The sequence below is a fragment of the Emys orbicularis genome, chromosome 1 (assembly GCF_028017835.1).
Source record: "Emys orbicularis isolate rEmyOrb1 chromosome 1, rEmyOrb1.hap1, whole genome shotgun sequence".
Lineage (NCBI taxonomy): Eukaryota > Metazoa > Chordata > Testudines > Emydidae > Emys > Emys orbicularis.
Window position 1 is genome coordinate 19484968 of NC_088683.1, and position 17197 is coordinate 19502164.

At 38.9% G+C, this 17197-nt stretch overlaps 1 protein-coding gene across 1 annotated transcript in view; it reads right to left on the reverse strand.

The window, feature by feature from the left end:
- Positions 1-17197, reverse strand: part of DMTF1 (cyclin D binding myb like transcription factor 1) — a 67899-nt gene that overhangs the window by 30282 nt on the left and 20420 nt on the right. The window contains exons 2-9 of the mRNA XM_065418053.1: positions 14766-14882; positions 13632-13754; positions 12217-12311; positions 10003-10117; positions 6394-6470; positions 4677-4834; positions 2557-2589; positions 1227-1336 (exon numbers count right to left, since the gene is read on the reverse strand). Coding sequence (XP_065274125.1) covers positions 1227-1336; positions 2557-2589; positions 4677-4834; positions 6394-6470; positions 10003-10117; positions 12217-12311; positions 13632-13754; positions 14766-14874 — 820 coding nt within the window. The 5' untranslated portion in view covers positions 14875-14882. The remainder of the gene's footprint in view (positions 1-1226; positions 1337-2556; positions 2590-4676; positions 4835-6393; positions 6471-10002; positions 10118-12216; positions 12312-13631; positions 13755-14765; positions 14883-17197) is intronic.

The window sequence follows — 17197 nt, forward strand, 5'->3', positions numbered from 1 at the left end:
GATGATTATGGGGCTCTCATCTCAGTTTAGCCACCGACTCACTTTGTGATCTTGGGCAAGTCAACCTATCTGTAAAACTGGGTAAAAAACTGAGACATCACGGAAAATAAGGGGACAGATCCCTGGGGAGTCCTCCTACAGAAAAAAAATCACAACACATTGAGGAGCACCTCAATCTATATTCAGGGATTGTTATGGAACAGTGTATTCAGTTTTGGGTCACTGATTCCTAACATTAAGTGGTAGTGAAGTTATTAACCTATTTTACGACTTTCTATAGCACACATCATGATAGCATCCAAGCATGTACATTTCATCTGCAGTACAATATCCTTATGATGCTGAGTCAACATTATGGATTAATCTCTTGCTGTCAAAACACCTCATGGTACAAGATCATAAAATCTCACAAACTGAGCAGTCCAGCTGTCAGTGTTTGGATGCGAAACACGTAAGGAAAAGCCTAAGTGCGGCAGGAAGTAATGCTGGTGATTCAACATGTATGCCACATTCACTCTGGGTCAGAGTGAAACGATGCTCCAGCATGATGCAAAGTACTTCTGCTAAAAGTGCTGACTTTCAGATGAGACATAAAACCAGAGTTCCAGGCCCCTTGAATATCATTAACAATCCCATGGGAAATTACACGGGTATTAAATCCAGAGTCCTGGCCAAATTTCAATTGGGTAATTATATACTGGCTACCTAATTTCCCCCTTCATTTTTAATAAAGTATATTTCATTTCCTGTCCTACAATATTGTGCAGTGTTGATATGTGCTGTTTAATAGTTTCTTCACTGTAATTCAGCGATAGCTACAATTTAGCACTGAGTGATATGACACCTATATGTATAAATAGAGAAAGAGAGAGAGTTTGTAAATATCCAATGATTAAAATGCATCAAATACTTTGTAATTCATCGTGATGAAAAGTACCATAGGAACATCAGAGCTCAAGATTGTTATTAAAGGCCTATAAAAAAAGTTACACATACATTGTAATTTTTTTGCCCTTTGTGACCTGAAATTAGAAATAAAAAGACTGAAAATAAAAAAGTTACCCAATTTTATGCTAAGCCTCAGCCTGAAGTGAATTTCCTACAGAACAGGAAATCTCTAAAAAACAACAGAAAGAGATAACAATGGGGAAACTGACACAGCCTTAACTAGAATATCCCTTACTGACACCACTATACTACCATACCTGTGTGTTATAATACCATACCTGTGTTGCAGGTGTCCTTCATCAGCCTACATCGATCTTTTACAGATGAAGCACTTCTTCCCAGTGCAGCACCTATTGTTGCCCAATCATTACCATGCTTTATTCTTAACCTAAATGGATACAGTTTATTAGCATTTTGTTCAAATGACTCACACAGCTATATTGCATGGTAGGCAATAATAAATATTATATTATTGGAGTGTGAGCACAGTCTCACAGTAGATGGGACTGGTCAAAATGTCAAGGTTTTATTCCCAATTCTTGCTGCTAATTTGTCACATGATGCTGGAAGCCATTTAGCCTGGCCATGCCTCAGTTTATCCATCTGTAAAATAGGTATAATGATATTTACCTGCCTCATAGGAATGTTGTGATGCTTAACTAATTATTGTTTGAAACATGTTTTGAGATTTTCAGATGAAAGGTGAGACTCCCATTCCAAATTCTTATCTATTCCCAAGGGGAGACTTTGCATGTGGTACAGGGAATACTCATGAAGCCTGGTATAATAGGTGCTGAAAAACTGGGAATTCTATAACTCACCTGCCCAGGAAGCCAGTTTACACTGCATCTTGCCTTACTATTTTCCTATTTCTAAAGCTTATGCATTCCCCTTCCTTCACCACTTCTCAGAGTGGCTTAAAATATTAACCATGGTTACTTATTAATTTCAATTTATTATGAACCCATCTCGAACTCTAGGTGCCTTACAAAACACATCGAAACTTCAACTGGATTAATATCCAAACAAAGTAACTCCCACTTTAAATCCTCCACTCTTCCCATCAATGCAGGCTGTATCCTAATCAACCCAATCAATCCTTCAGGAAAAGCCTGGGAAAACAGATAAGCCTGCAGAATATCCTTGGTTCTGTCACACCAAGGGTGTGTATTCCAGATTCAAGGACCCTCATTGATGTCTTGGTGAAGTCTCCCAACATGTTTTCAGAAGGGGAATCTTATGCTTGACCATTCAACCATCCTTACAGTTAACCTGCTCAAGCTCTCTAAAGAAAGAGGACCAAACTACTCTCAGTTATACTTATGAAAATCTGAAGTATCATTGGTTTCAATAGACTACATCAATCTTAGTTTGGCTAAGTGCTGTATTTACATCTGTAAATACATCCAAGTAGAAATTGACCAGAAAGTGGCTTTCATTGCCCTTCAAACTACTCTGGTACACCACTACTTTGGAGAAAAGAGTTATAGCAGTCAATTTACCTATGATCACTGAACTGAAATGTTCATAGTGAAATCTTTATAAAATTATTTTTTAAAACTGTTATAAATAAATGAGATAACAAGATCTTGTGAATGCAAAACTTACTCCTTGAGCTTTTCAATTTCTTCAGGAGTATACCTATGCAATAAATAAAAAGAACATTACTTAGAACAGAAACATACACTTTTTGTTAGCCATACACAATGTACTACTAACAGCACAAAAGAAAATTTTTAACTGAGGGAAACAATCTGAATATTTAAAAGCACATTAAAGGTAAATTATTTATCTTTGTTCATTTCTAAACATGTTTGGATCTCTTCGCATTTAGTTTTACACTGGTGTAACTCCTTCAACTTCAATGGACTTACTTCTCAGGTATGAGAAATCAGAATTAGGCCCACTTATGCCTTAAAGAAGGGCTAGTTCTTCACAGCACATCTATTATTTAATTCTGTAACTGTCATAGTGATGTTTATTGCCATAAATGCATCATTAACACTTAGCACTCAAATCGCACTTTTCCTCTTCAAAGAGCTTTATAAACATTAACTAAAATCCTAACCATCACCCCAGGGGTATACGTATCTCCATTACTTTACAGTTAGGGAATCCAAGCCCGGGGGATTAAATGAATTGCCCTCTAGATCACGTCAGAGACAAGATTAGTACTCAGCAGTTCATGGCCTGGCTCTTAGTTCTGTGCTCACTTCACAATGATCTCCACATCCTGGTAATCCTTTATAGTGAATACTGTCACAGGTGCATTAGACTCCAATCCTACAGTAGGTTACATCAATGCAGACCCATGCACCGATGCAAAATTCCCTTGGAGTCAATGGAACAGTATGCTAGCATATCCTGATGCAGGATCAGTCCTTTGGAAGTTCTTATACAAAATTATGGAAAGGAAGGATCTAAGAATTAAGAAGGAAAGAAGTGGTCTTATATAAATCCGAGGTGTCTGCAAAGGGCGCAGAAAAGATAAATGGCCAACAAATCCCTGCCTCTAATGGGATGTTGCTTTTATCTTGAACATACATCTCCCTACAGTAGTGGACCAGTGTGGGAACACTTTTCAGAGAGAGTTCTGGAAAGTGAAGGGAAGGAAGGAAAAACAAGATGAGTCTCTTGTTAGTACTTAGCTAACTAATCCCACTGATTTAAACAAAGTACCAGAAAAAGAAATCTAAAAAGATTGCAAAGCTTAGGTCAAAGAGAATCATCCCACCTGATGGAAAAGGACACCAGGAAATGTACTGAACTGCTGGCAGGAGACATTAGCATCCACTGCCTGGCCTGACCTGCAGGATGCAGGAGAAATGGCTTTTCATATGAATGTTTTCTGTTTCCAAGTTTTCTCCAGTATGAAAGTTCTTCAATTACTTAAATGGGTAATGCCAAAAAGCATTAACAAAAAACATGCTATGCATTCTAAAAAAAAAAAAAAAGTTTGTAGATTGCTTCGTTTAGAGTCCACTTCTTGAGCTATAATACCAAAATGAAATCAGCCATGATTTGTTTTGTTTGCTTTTAATTCCCTCCCCCACCCCCCTCTATTTAGAGAAACAGCCTTCTCGAATAGACTGAGTTCTGTACCAGGAGCCAGGACCTACTGAGTTCTAAAGCTGACTCAACATTGACTTGTGTGAGGTCTTGGGCAAGTCATCTACGCTTTCTGTTTATCTACTTGTTAAAATGCAGGCGTGTTTAGAGAATAGTTAACCTTTGTTAAAGCAACGTTTAGAAAACTAAAATGGTATTTGCTATCAAATGTGCTATCAGTGTTATCAAACACAACAAGCATGGTTGTTTGTGTATTCAATATACAGTAAATTCCATAAATTACACAAATCTCTGAAGCAATAATGTGGAGCGACAGCAATGGGCTGCATGGCCAGTAATTCATCTCTGTGCATGTACAAAGGCTATACTGGAGATCACTGGAAGCACTTATACAAGTTCTGACAAGACTTTATATTAACAGAACCAAAAAGGGAGAGAGCTTAACCTTTTTTCCCCTAGGCCTAATAAATCTCATGGCAACAGCCTCTAGTCTTGCTTCTCAACTACGTCTGAGTTGCAAGGAATTTACCTTTTCCCCCCAAAAATGTCATTTTCATTACTTGAAGTGAATGTAAAATAAAAAAACAAAAAAACCCAAAACAAAAACACATCAACCTAATGATACCAATCAAGCCATGCATTATTATAGGTTTTCATACTTTCCAACATGGTTTCTGTCATCATACATGCGAAGAACTCTTCTATAAACTGCAAAGAGAGGCCGGTTCAGACCCCATGCTATGGTCCTGTAGAAATCTTTTCGTTCATCTTTTGACATCTCAAAGATAATTTCGGTGGCATCTTTTATTCCACGGGCCTAGATAGATCACATTTTAAAAAGAGATTTTAGACAAAACTGTGTATCATTGACGAACAGAACTTTTAAAAATGAGAAGGTTGGTACATTATTCTGAAATTCATGAGAGATATTTCATAAAACTATAAGTCAAAATTGTAAACTTGGATTCCTAAATTAGACAACTGAATCTATATCTGCCCAAATAAGTGCAGAACATCACTGAAAAACAGGTCATTTATTCAGAGGCTCAAATATGCATTGAAGTGCCTAACTTCTATACAAGTTTGAAAATTCTAGTAAATGTATATTTTGTGGTAAAAAAAATAATCAATGTCAAATCTGAGAATATCACACAAAATAAATTTAAACTGACACTGTTTAGTTCATGCACTGGGGTTTTTGTAAGGAGAAAGAAGTTTCACAATCTGAAGAAATGCTTTAATAAAAAAATCAATCACTGTAAAGCTAATTTTAAGGCAGTGGTGCCCAACCTTATTACACAGGAGGGCCACATAAACCTAAGCACAACCTTGTGTACAGATTCTACATATTTTAATCAGATTTAAAGTCACCTGTATTGATTTATATTTTAAGTTCAGTTTGTTACGTATGTATTTAGATAGTGTGTAAATAGACAATACTGTATATAGAAACAACCTGTGTAAACTAAAATGATGTAAACATGATGACAAAATGCTGATCAATCATTATTGTGTTGAAGCAGGCCTTCTGAAACGCTCTGGTGGGCCATGTACGGCCCGTGGGCCGTAGTTTGGGCACCTCTTTTTAAGGTAAGATGTTTCTTTATATTGATGGAAACCCAAACAAAGCTTAATTGTGATAGCACATGAGAACTAGAAAGTGAACATGATTATAAAAGAAAAACAAAACTGACCAATTTAGTTTAATTGTCCAAGCTGAGTGAAGTGAAAAAGGCAAGCAAACATCAGAAATGGGGATAAGGTATGGTAAATTGTATTTTACAAACCATTTCAATGTTAATCCAGAGGGTTATTATTAACCCAAGAAAGAATTGAGACTTTAATTTGATCAAGCTAAATAAAAAAAGGCATGTACATGTGCACGATTTTGTGAGTATAAATTCTAATACCTGTGCAGGTAGGTGTTAGTACTGGAAAAGGTGCACAGAGGTGTTTGCACATGCCCTAGTGAAGACTGGATCTAGCCCCTTCTGTAGGTGTAGATTCTTCTCTTGATGTGGCCATGATTTCCATGGGAGTTACACATGCTCAAGGGAAGATCACACCACTTGAGCACACTGATGTAAAATTTTACAATGAATTATTCTGAGCATGCAAACTGGAAGTGTTGTGAGACGATCTGGCAGAGCCTTAAACCCTAAGTATGATTACAATAAAAATTATATTTACTGATTTTATGCATTAGAAACATTTTTGTGTATTTCAGACAGGCAATAATCAGTTCTACTACAAAATGATCAAAATAAGCCCATTTACATGCTCTTTGGAAGTTCTACGGAAAGTTAGTTTCAAATAGGATATAGTAGAAACAGCATTACCACCTAAACTAGCAGACTAATGTACTGTAATTCCTACCTTTAAATAACGTTCAATGTTACTCATCAAAATGTCGATTTCTTCCTTCGACCACATTCCCTGCTTCCATTTATGGCCTTAAAATGGACAAGACAAACGAATCACAATGCTGGAGGCCAGCAAGGTGGGGGAAATCAGAACACACAATTTCCTTACTGAAGTAATTAACAAAGAAAAACATGTAGTTGTTACAAACTAATTAGAACCATTACATAAGCAGTAATTACTCTATTTGCTAAGCAACCAGATTTCATGTTTGATGGCTTCAGTATCACCAACCCCAAGAGTTCCAAAAAAAAAAAAAAATTTGGGGTTGTTTTTATTTGGCTTCTGGTTTTTGAATCTTTAGGGTGCATTCAAGTCACGTGTTTAGGCTTTTCTCTGCAAACATGAGGACTGGAAGCTTTTTTTTTTTTTTTAAATAATGAAAGCTGAGATTCTCACGTATTCCCATGACTACAGGAGCCAGGGCTTAAAGAAAAACAAATATCACGAGGCACAATAAAATCGCAAAACCTGGCAACACTGCACCTTTATGTTATGGACCTTATCACTTCCAACCATAACTGCTCTTAGTGCTCCCCATGCAGTCAATGGAAATAAGCTCTATGCCTGGTAGAGTTTGCAGAATTGGGCCCTATGTCATCATTATCTGTATTGGGAGTAGTAGCTAGTGGTCACAATCAGAATTGAGGCCCCGTTGCATGTGTTGTATTTCCCAAATAAAAACGGCAAATCAATACACACAAACATTAGTTAGTAATTTCAATACCATCTAAGCTTTTGGCTTTTTTTAAAAAAGCAAAACCAATTCAATTTTATTCAGATATAAGGATGCAAACCTTAAATACCATGATCTAATAGCCAAGTGGCATTAAAAATAACTGCCTCTTTACTCTCGCCTACAGATATTTTCTCCCTTTTGAGCTCATAACATCTTTACTAGTGACAGATCACATGTAATTAAGGATACGCTCCTGACCCACTTCAGGTACTGAATGCTGGCTACATGCCCATCTCTGCTCAGAAAAACCAAGTGTTTCCTTCTTAGCCTGAGAATTACCAGCAAAACAATTTGGAGAGAATTGACAAAGAGCGTTTGCTTATTGAAATCTAATTATAAATCACAAGTACAGTCATTATAGCTAATTCTGTTCCTGCAGTTAGGAGAATGATCTTACACCATGTCCCCAATCTTTCTCTTCCTCCCAAGCTACATACAGAGACCTAGATGAGGTTCCAGAGGTAAATTACACCTATAGTGTATAGTTACAATTCTTTGTCATTTACATGACCATCTGAGCATAGAAATCACACAAAGAGGAGATAGGGCTGCACTTTACATGGAATATCATCTAATTTGAGGAAATGAAACCTTATTGTTGCTTGTATTATGCCTTTGCTATGTTTGCCTACTTCTAGCCAACTTAAGCCAAGTTTAATATATGACACAGGACTTGAAAAACCTATTTAGACACCTATTAGCCAGGGGCATAAAAGTTGGTGGTGCACACTGCCCATGTGAGAAGCTCAGGCTCCACCTTCAAACTGCTGTGATGGGGGAACATACTGGGATTCCTATAAGCATATTTTCTCTGAGAAAGGTGGCACCTGCCAGCAGGCTTCTGCCACTTTCTCAGGGGTTCCCAAACTTTTTCATAATATGGGCTTATATTTTAATGGAAAGATTGTTCCAGCATCACTTCTCCCATTCACAATCGCACAGACAATCCTCCACTCCATTTACAATTGCATAGGCCACCTGGAATTCATGACCATATAGCATGCCTGTGGGAACCACGACAATTACTTACAGGGGAAAGGAACATGAGGGAAGTGTTTAGTGTGTTTTCACTTTGAACAGCTGGAAATGAGAAGATCCAGCAGCATGTGACCAGTCAGCTCTCCACCCAATCATCAGCAAGAACTCCTTTTGCCACAGTTTGGAGAACACTGCTCTAGGCTAGTTGACTTTGATAAATGTGAAGGCCCCACTGGCTGCTGGAAAGGAGGTGCATAATCTCTCTGCTTCCTCACCCTAGAGTCTACCAGCTACTGTCATGGGGCGTCTCAACTACTTTACCCCCAGCCTTCTGAAATGGAAAGCAGTCTCTTTGCTACTCTGCCCCCCGCCCACCTCAGTTCTTGAATTGAGCACCGTGGAGATTAGAACCTGTGCAGAGCTGAGGAAAAATGGGGATGGAAAAGATGGGGGAAACTAGTGTCTCTTAAAAGCAACCATGCATCCAATCAGGACAGTGAATGAAAGTAATAGACAGGAACAGATAATATGATGGGTGCTCGTTTCTTCCTTCTCCCAGCTCTGAAGTTCCCATTCCCAATGCTTCCCAGTCATTGCTCCCTCCCTACAAGCCGCCATCCTCTTTCTGCAGTAAACCTCAGACCTATGGAGTTTCTGTGGAAAATTAAAAGGAAACAAAACAATATTTATTTTGTTCAAAATTTTTCCACAAAAGTTTGTTTCAATTTGATTTGAAAAAAAAAAAAAAAAAAAAAAAATAAAAACCCACTAATTTTCATTCACCTCTTTCCTCCCCATTGGAAGACGGAGGAAAAAAATTGGGGGGGGGGGGAAGGCAGAATAAAAAAAAAACCTGTTTCAAATTGCATCACGAGCATATTCATATTTCCTAAAAGTCCACATTTTGTTGAAAAAAAACACAATGAAAAATTTCATCCAGCTCTAATGTGGAACAATTAAGTTCTGAAGTGCTCTACAGCAGTAAGTTTAAATCATGTGATGCTTTTAAAGGACTTGAGGCACTACCGAGTCCCTAAGCAGGATCTCCTCAAATAATTACTACTGCTACTAAAACATTGCCACTCCTGGGAGCATTATAGCACCTGCTCCCTCCCTTACTATAGCTACATCGGGGTGGGGTGGGGGGGCACCACTCTATCCTTCTCCATCAAGGTGGGAACAAGATGAGTAGAAACTGATCACATGTTTTTGTTGTACATCAACGGCAAGTGGAGGATTCATTTAGCATTGTGTTTCAAGGAACATTCTGGAAAATAAAAGGAGAGTGAGAATAAGAAGGCCACACACACATACAAGCTCCAGTAGATTCTATAGGGCATTATTTTTTATTTTGTTAAATAAATAGCCTCCTTATTTTTACTCTCCTTTGTAACTTATTTGAAATTACTGGTAACATACAGTGAAAAACTTTTAATCCTAGAATCATAGAATATCAGGGTTAGAAGGGACCTCAGGAGGTCATCTAGTCTAACCCCCTGCTCAAAGCAGGACCAATCCCTAGACAGATTTTTGCCCCCGATCCCTAAATGGCTCCCTCAAGGATTGAACTCACAACCCTGGGTTTAGTAGGCCAATGCTCAAACCACTGAGCTATCCTCATCATTCTCTCTATCCCTCTAGATCCCCTTTCACTTTTTATCTTGCCTTTTGTAAGGGACAAAGTAAGACTTACTACTGCCCAGTATGGAAAGAGTCTGTATTTCTAGGCATCCTGCACCAGAATACAGGGTATTTTATGCAGCCTAAAAAGTACCCTCATACACACATTATACAGATCAGCTCACCTTTTTGCAACCAATGGGAGAATTTGGGCCTAAATATCCTACCTTTGTTTGTTAGAGAATCCTTATCCTCTTTGGTTGTAAACCAGGCTTGACTAACAGCTGACACTTCTTCACTGCCTAGAGGAGAGATTTCATCCAGTTGTTCATTCTGAAGAATCTTGAAAAGAAGAATTGAAGAGTACCTTGTTAACTGATTTAACATTCATTCCCCCACCTTGAATTTAACATGCAATGCTTGACAAGTGTAAGTGGAAAAAAGATGGCTATGTCATACTAGTTGACCTTGCTGGCTGCTAATAAAGTGTATTTGTTTTAGGCAGGGCACTACCAGGATAAGTGTTGTTTTTTAAACAACACTTTTACCCATCATACTCATGGCCAGCTTAAACTAATATCTCTTCCCCATCATCTGTTACAAAATACACACCAATTTTCTCACAGTAATGGCACTGATATAAATTCTATTTTTTTTTAAATTGTAGGATATATTGAATCATTTGCTTATCTACTGTAATGTACACTCCTCCTCCGCTACTCTATATTCTGCATAAGGTGAAGGTTTACAAACTAAGATCTGTGTTTTCCCTTGTCTCTCTCTCCTTGCAGTGGGCCTACTTTACACATCATCAAGAGAAATGACTGATATTTACAAGAAGCTTCACAAATGAACAAAGTACATACAATCTCTAACACCACAGCTTTTGTGCCCTGAAAGGAAAAGATCTTCTTTTAAAAAGTGTATTCTTTATTCAGATATTGGCTTAAATCCGTCGTTATTTGTGTTCAGCTGATGTATTAATTTTATGACAATTACACTTGTCATTTAGCATTAAATTATTAATTTTTAGTATATTTTATTATTCAATTTGTTAAATATTTGTAAAAAAAAACCTAGTTAACACAACTTATAAAGTATACAATTAAAAGTGGACTCTCAAATAGCTTAGAACCCAACTGTAACCTCCACCTTAAAATTGTAATTTGTTAGGAAATGCATGGGGTATGAAGAGGGCAGACAGAAGAGGGGGAAATAGTACTAGCAAGGACCAGAAGATTGAAGACAGGTAAGATGTGTGGGGGAAAATATAACTGGTAGTTTTGCAGACACTGGATATGGCAGAACTGTATTTGTAGTGAGTGGAGTCAGGTGATATGCACCTTAAATGGGGCAGCAACAGCAGGAAGAGAAAAGTAAAGAAAAACATTCAGAGATTTAGGGTATGTATACATTACAGTAGCTACAGAAGCACAGCTACTGCCCTGCAATTGTGTAACTGTAGCATAGAAGGTGTTTTTCTGTCAATGCAGATATGTCACCTCTCTGAGAGGCAATAGCTAGGTAAAAGGAAGAATTCTTCCGTCAACCTAGCTGCATCTACAGTGAGGCTTCAGTCAACCTAACTACATCACAAAGTGCATGAATTTTTTCACAGCCCTGAGCGATGTAGCTAGGTCGACCTAAGTTTTAGGATAGATCAGGCCTCAGAAAGCATTACTGTAGCCTCCAGGGAAGCTAGGGATTTTAAAACTCTGACCCAAAAGGGCTGGCAGTGGCCAGATGGGAGCAGAGTGATCGCAAATAGGTCCAGTTGGCCCCCACTATCCTTGCTGGAACATCTCTGGAGAGATGGGAGCTGTAAACTCCACACCCAATAGGGATAATAATACTTACTATCTTAACTCTCAAAGGTGTTGTGAGGATTAATTAGATAATGGGCTCAGTCCTACTCCAACTGAAGTTAAAACTCTGACTTCAGTGGAGAAAGGATTGGGCCCAACGTCTAAGTCACTTTTTAATGTGAAGTGTGCTGTATGAGAGCGGAGTATTTTTAGGCTTAAACCTTTCTTTCTCTTGACAATGGTACTACCTGAAAGGTTTTACCATAAGGATTGTAAAACTTATTTCCCCCTGAACACCACCACCTGCAGTAGTGGTAAATTTAAAAGCCCAGCCATCTTATCTTTCTATATGGCTCTCTCTAAAACAAATCAAAGCATGTGTCATACACCTGTCATAACTTAGTGCACCAACCTGTGTACAGAAAATTTCACCAAATCATGTTTTCCTTTGAAAAATTAAAATGTATTTTTATTGGACAGAATCTTCCAAACAAGACCAGTGTCACTGTAGGTCAGTTTCACGAACAGGACACACAGTGCCCATTTAATCAAAACTTTTTGCTTCTTAATTTAATATGAATATGCAGAGGCAAGTTAATTAAAAGCCCTTGGACCAAGCCTGAAGCTTTACCATACCTGGATCTGAGTAACAGTTCCTTCATTAATCTCATCATCTGCTACCTCAGTGGTAGCAGTCATGGTCACCTCAAAGCTCTGATCATTTTCTGAAACTTCAAAACATGTGAATTAGTAGCGTAGTTTTTTTCTGGAATATTTGATATGTAGAGTACAGGATTTACACAACACAGTACCTGGTCTGCAAATCTGAATAAAGCTGTGCTCTGACACTGATTTTTTGGCCTAGTAAAAACACTAAGATGCTTGCTAATACTTTGCTTTACGAAGTTCAAATAAGGATTTTAAAACCAGGACATATACAACTAGGACATCTACCACCTTTTGGTAGATTCATGTTGTAAAACTGAATGTGAAACAAAAAATAAAATTAGTTTTAAATAACTGGGTGCAAACAGCACAATGTGAAAGTTTCTTTTTCTGTTCTATGTTTTGTTTTCATTACTCTCCAATGACTATTAGTGTACAACTTTCAAACCAGTTGGCAGCAACTTTTAAAGCTTATTTTTCCTGTAACTCCAACATTATTAATTGATATTTTTACAAATGCAAACACTCTAAAGTCCCAACAAAGCTCTAGATGCTTTACTTCATACAAACAGGACAGAAAGTAGAGCCAATGAGTAGAGACTTTAGTGTTTCGGAATACCCAGACTCACTAGAACCACAGGTTCAAACCCTGGCAAGCTTGATTCAATTCTCTATCATACTGTGGTAAATAACTCAAGCACCACACAGTTCTCTGCATATGTGTGGATCTTTCAGATATGACCTCAAACATGGAAAGCCCAACTGTTCTGTTTGGACATAAAGATCCTGTACTCTTTTAATAAGAACAGAGTGTTTGCGTTGGTGTCCTCCCAACTCTGCCTCCTCGAGTGGTACAGTATGCTAGTTGGTTGCTACTCTCTATCCAACAGCTGGGTTTACTTCATTGATACTGTATATATACAGCTTGTTGTAAAGCGTTCTATGACTTATGGGGGTTAAGGGTGATACAAAAGTGTAAAATATTGATAGAAACACTGACAAAATAAAGTGTTCTAAAATATTCCTAATTTTTTTTTGCTCCAAGAGTCATCATCATGTTTCTATTACGCCCCTGGCGTTTAGGGCAGTGACGAAGCTCCTCCACTCCTGTCTGTTTCTGGCAAGTCTTTCAATGCTTCAAGAGTGCCAGAACATAAATGCACCGCTACCTCGATATAATGCGACCCGATATAACACGAATTCGGACATAACGCGGTAAAGCAGTGCTCTGGGGGGGGCGGGGCTGCGCACTCCGGTGGATCAAAGCAAGTTCAATATAACGCGGTTTCACCTATAACGCGGTAAGATTTTTTGGCTCCCGAGGACAGCGTTATATCGAGGTAGAGGTGTATAATATGCACTTTGATTAGTGTTCAGTGACTTACTTGGAACTGCAACAACAGAAATGCATGGAGTGGAATCATCAATACTCTGATCATCCTCTGATGATAAGCAAAGTCTCTTGTGTGGAGGTTCAGTGCTGTCTTCTGAGTCTACTTCATCAGCTTCTAGTAACAAAAACACATCCAGAGTCCTTTCTATTAACATAATGAACCTTTTGTTGATCAAACATTGCTGAAGCTAAAAACAAACATGTGAAAGCTTGCTCAGTGCTCTCATTCAAGTGTTCTCTTTCCTATCTAAACTGATCCTCACTCTTGCTAAACCATGTTAATAGTGTGGGTGATTAGCCATTGGAACAGCTTACCAGAGGATTCTTTGTCACTGGAAATTTTAAAATCAAGATTGGATGTTTTTAAAAAAGATATACTCTAGTTCAAACAGCAATTAATCCAGGGAAGTCCTAAAGCCTGTGTTGTTCAAGAGGCCAGATTAGAAGATCACAATGGTCCCTTGTGGTCTCAACATTTGAATCCTCTCAGAAGCAAAGCAAGCCCCTGAGGCTGCGAATAACCATGCTGGTGCTCAACTCCAAGAATGTGAGTAGTCCCACTGAAGTCAATCAGCTACTCATGTGCTTAAAGTTAAGCAAGTATGTAAATTCTCTGTAGGATTAAAGTGTATACTGGTAGATTTGTAAAATTATAAAATAGATGTTAATAATCCAGTGTGACCAAAAGAAGTCAAGATCTGTATTTTTAAAATGTTGTTTTTATAATGCACCAGTTAAAGGTGTAAGAGATGCTGTACTAGTTTCAGGAAATAACTAATAACAGAGTCAATGGCCCAGGAACCAGCCACTTAAAAAAATTCAAGTCAACTGAAGGGAAAACTTGATGACAACAAGCAGGACAACATACCCAAGAAAAATGTTATCTGAAAGGAAAGGTCTTACACAGAGCTTTAAAGACAGCTAAAGGGAAATCCTGAGAAAGGGAGGTCCTAGAACACAAAATGTCCTGCGCTAGCCCAAAGCAGACAGAACCACAGCATGGGCAGCAAAGACAATCCAACTGATAACATCTCGACACAGGTGGAGAGGGAGATTGAAAAGGGTTTCAAAATAAATAGAACCAATAAGAGAGAGAGAATACAAACACTGGGATAATTCTCTATACCATTCTGGGGGCAATGAAGTATAAGGTTCCCTTCGGTGTCCTGGGTCAAAGTCACAGAGTTCACGGTTTCTACTGTCACTGTGTCAGACTCTTCTTCAACTGTGCTCATACTCAAACCTGAACAGAAGAAAAAAAATTAAGTCTTCTTTGAGCAGACTCCTAATTTCAATGTACGACATATTCTTTGTCTTGCTTTTAATGAGTAGTACAAAACTCCTCTAGGGACCTGGGAGTCAGGAGACCTGGGTTCTATCCTTGCTCTGACACTGACTCATTGTATGGCCTGAGCAAGTTGAGGCTTGAAAAGTATTCCTGATTTGACTTTTCATCCGTGCTTAAACACTATTCCACAACACAACTGCTTTCCTGTACATTTGTCATATACATTTTTATAAATTATAAGAACATTTCAAAGCCATCTAGGTGCCTAAAATATGCACACAGGAGCCCAACTTCACAATTTAGGTGCATCTGCCATTTTCAGAAGGGAAGTTAGGTTCTGCATAAGCTCCCTAAGTTACTTTTTTATTAATTTAAATAGAAAGTATTTAGTTTGAAACATTGGAAGAATCACAAGTATTAGAAATAAAAGGACCTAGCAGATCATTTAGTCCATCTTCCTGCCAGTGCATGACTGTTCCCTACAGTGCATTTGTTACTGCTTCATCCCATTGAATTTAAGAAGTCTCAACTGGGCTTCCAGTACTTCCTTTAGGGAACTATTCCACAATACATCTCACTGTCAGTAAGTACTGATACACAGGTACAGATTTTCACTTTCTTAATTTCATTCTATTACTCCTATTCATATCCCAATCTCCCATATAATAATAATAATAATTCCTCTTCTTCCTTAAAGTTTACACCCTTCAATCATGCATAGACTGTCACATTATTCTCCTTAGGCATTGCTTAGCCAAGCTATATGCAATTGGCTTTTTTCAAGGTCTCAATACTACAAAGATGTATTCACGTGCTTAAAGTTAGTTGTGTGTGTAAATCTTTGAAGGACTGGAGCCTTAATCTTTCCTCATAAGCAAACCCCTCTAGGCCTGTGATCATTTCTTTCTGTTCCTCTTCTCTGAAGTCCTTCCAGTTTGTCCATATCTTTCTGGTAACGTGGTACCCAGAAATGAATGCAATATTTCAGCTGTGGTCATACCAGACCAGTACTAGGAAGGACAATTACCTCTCTTATCTACAATATAGATCTGCATATGCAGCCAAAGATGCACTGGCCTCTTTGGTTACTATAGAGTATTGAAGGATGAATTTGCTGTCCATTAACAGCCCCTGGTCTCTTGCAGCTGCTTCTCAGGTTTCTCTATCCCACTACATACCATACCATGGTTTTGGATTCTTCTTCACTAGATGTATTACCTTTCATTTTTTTCAAATCTCATGTACTCTCTCTGCCCATGTTTCTAAGGTCTTCAAAGTCTTTTTTATATTATTTCTTTGCCCTCTCTACTACTTGTGAAATTTTTCATCTGAGAATTTTATTAATGGGTTGTTTACTTTAGCTTCCAGATCTTTAGTTAGGATGTTAAATAAGACCACACCTGCCTCTGGAAGGAGGATGCCACCATTTCCCATCCAGCCCCTGCCCCTCCTTTTTGTGAGTGGCTCTTCCACACAGCAACAGTAGACAGAAAAATATTTTTCATAAAGCCGCGCACAAGCGACCAGGGAGCTTTGCGAACAGGGGCTGCTAACAGGGAGTTTCGCAAGGGAGTTCTCCAGGTGAAGGAGGAGCTAATACAGCATCTGTGGGGTAAGTGACTGTCTGTAGTGTGTGTTTGTTTGTGTTTGGGGGTTACTTGCTGTGTGCTGAGCTTGTGTTTGTTTGTTTGGTTGTTTGAGGGACCGTGTGCTCTGGCTGGCAGTTGGAGGCAGGTTTGAAAGCTCGAAGCCTCTGGTAATTGGCTGAGCCTTACTCAGTGGGCGGGGCATTCACTCAGGCCAGGGCTTTATAAAGCCGCGCACAAGCGACCAGGGAGCTTTGCGACCAGGGGCTGCTAACAGGGAGTTTCGCAAGGGAGTTTAGAAGGGGAGTGGGAAGGGAGTGGGAGTCCCTCGCCAGCCGTAACCCCATCCCCGTGGCCCCCCCCTAAAACCTATAAACCAAACCACATTCCAAAACTTCCTTCTGTAAACCACCCTTTCACTAACTAGGATACAATGCAGGCAGAAGCCCAGCAGCAGAGTGGGGGCTATCCAGTTTATTGCACCGACTGTTGCATGTATGATTACCTGCCCTGTGGGCGGGTGGCGTATGTGTGCAGTCGGTGCAAGGAGCTCCTGGTCCTCAGAGACCATGTACGGACTTTGGAGGCCAGGGTGGCGGAACTGGAGGAGCTGAGAGAGGCAGAGAGGTATGTTGATGAGGCTTTCCGGGACACTGTAGAATTGTCCCACCTCCGCTTAGACAG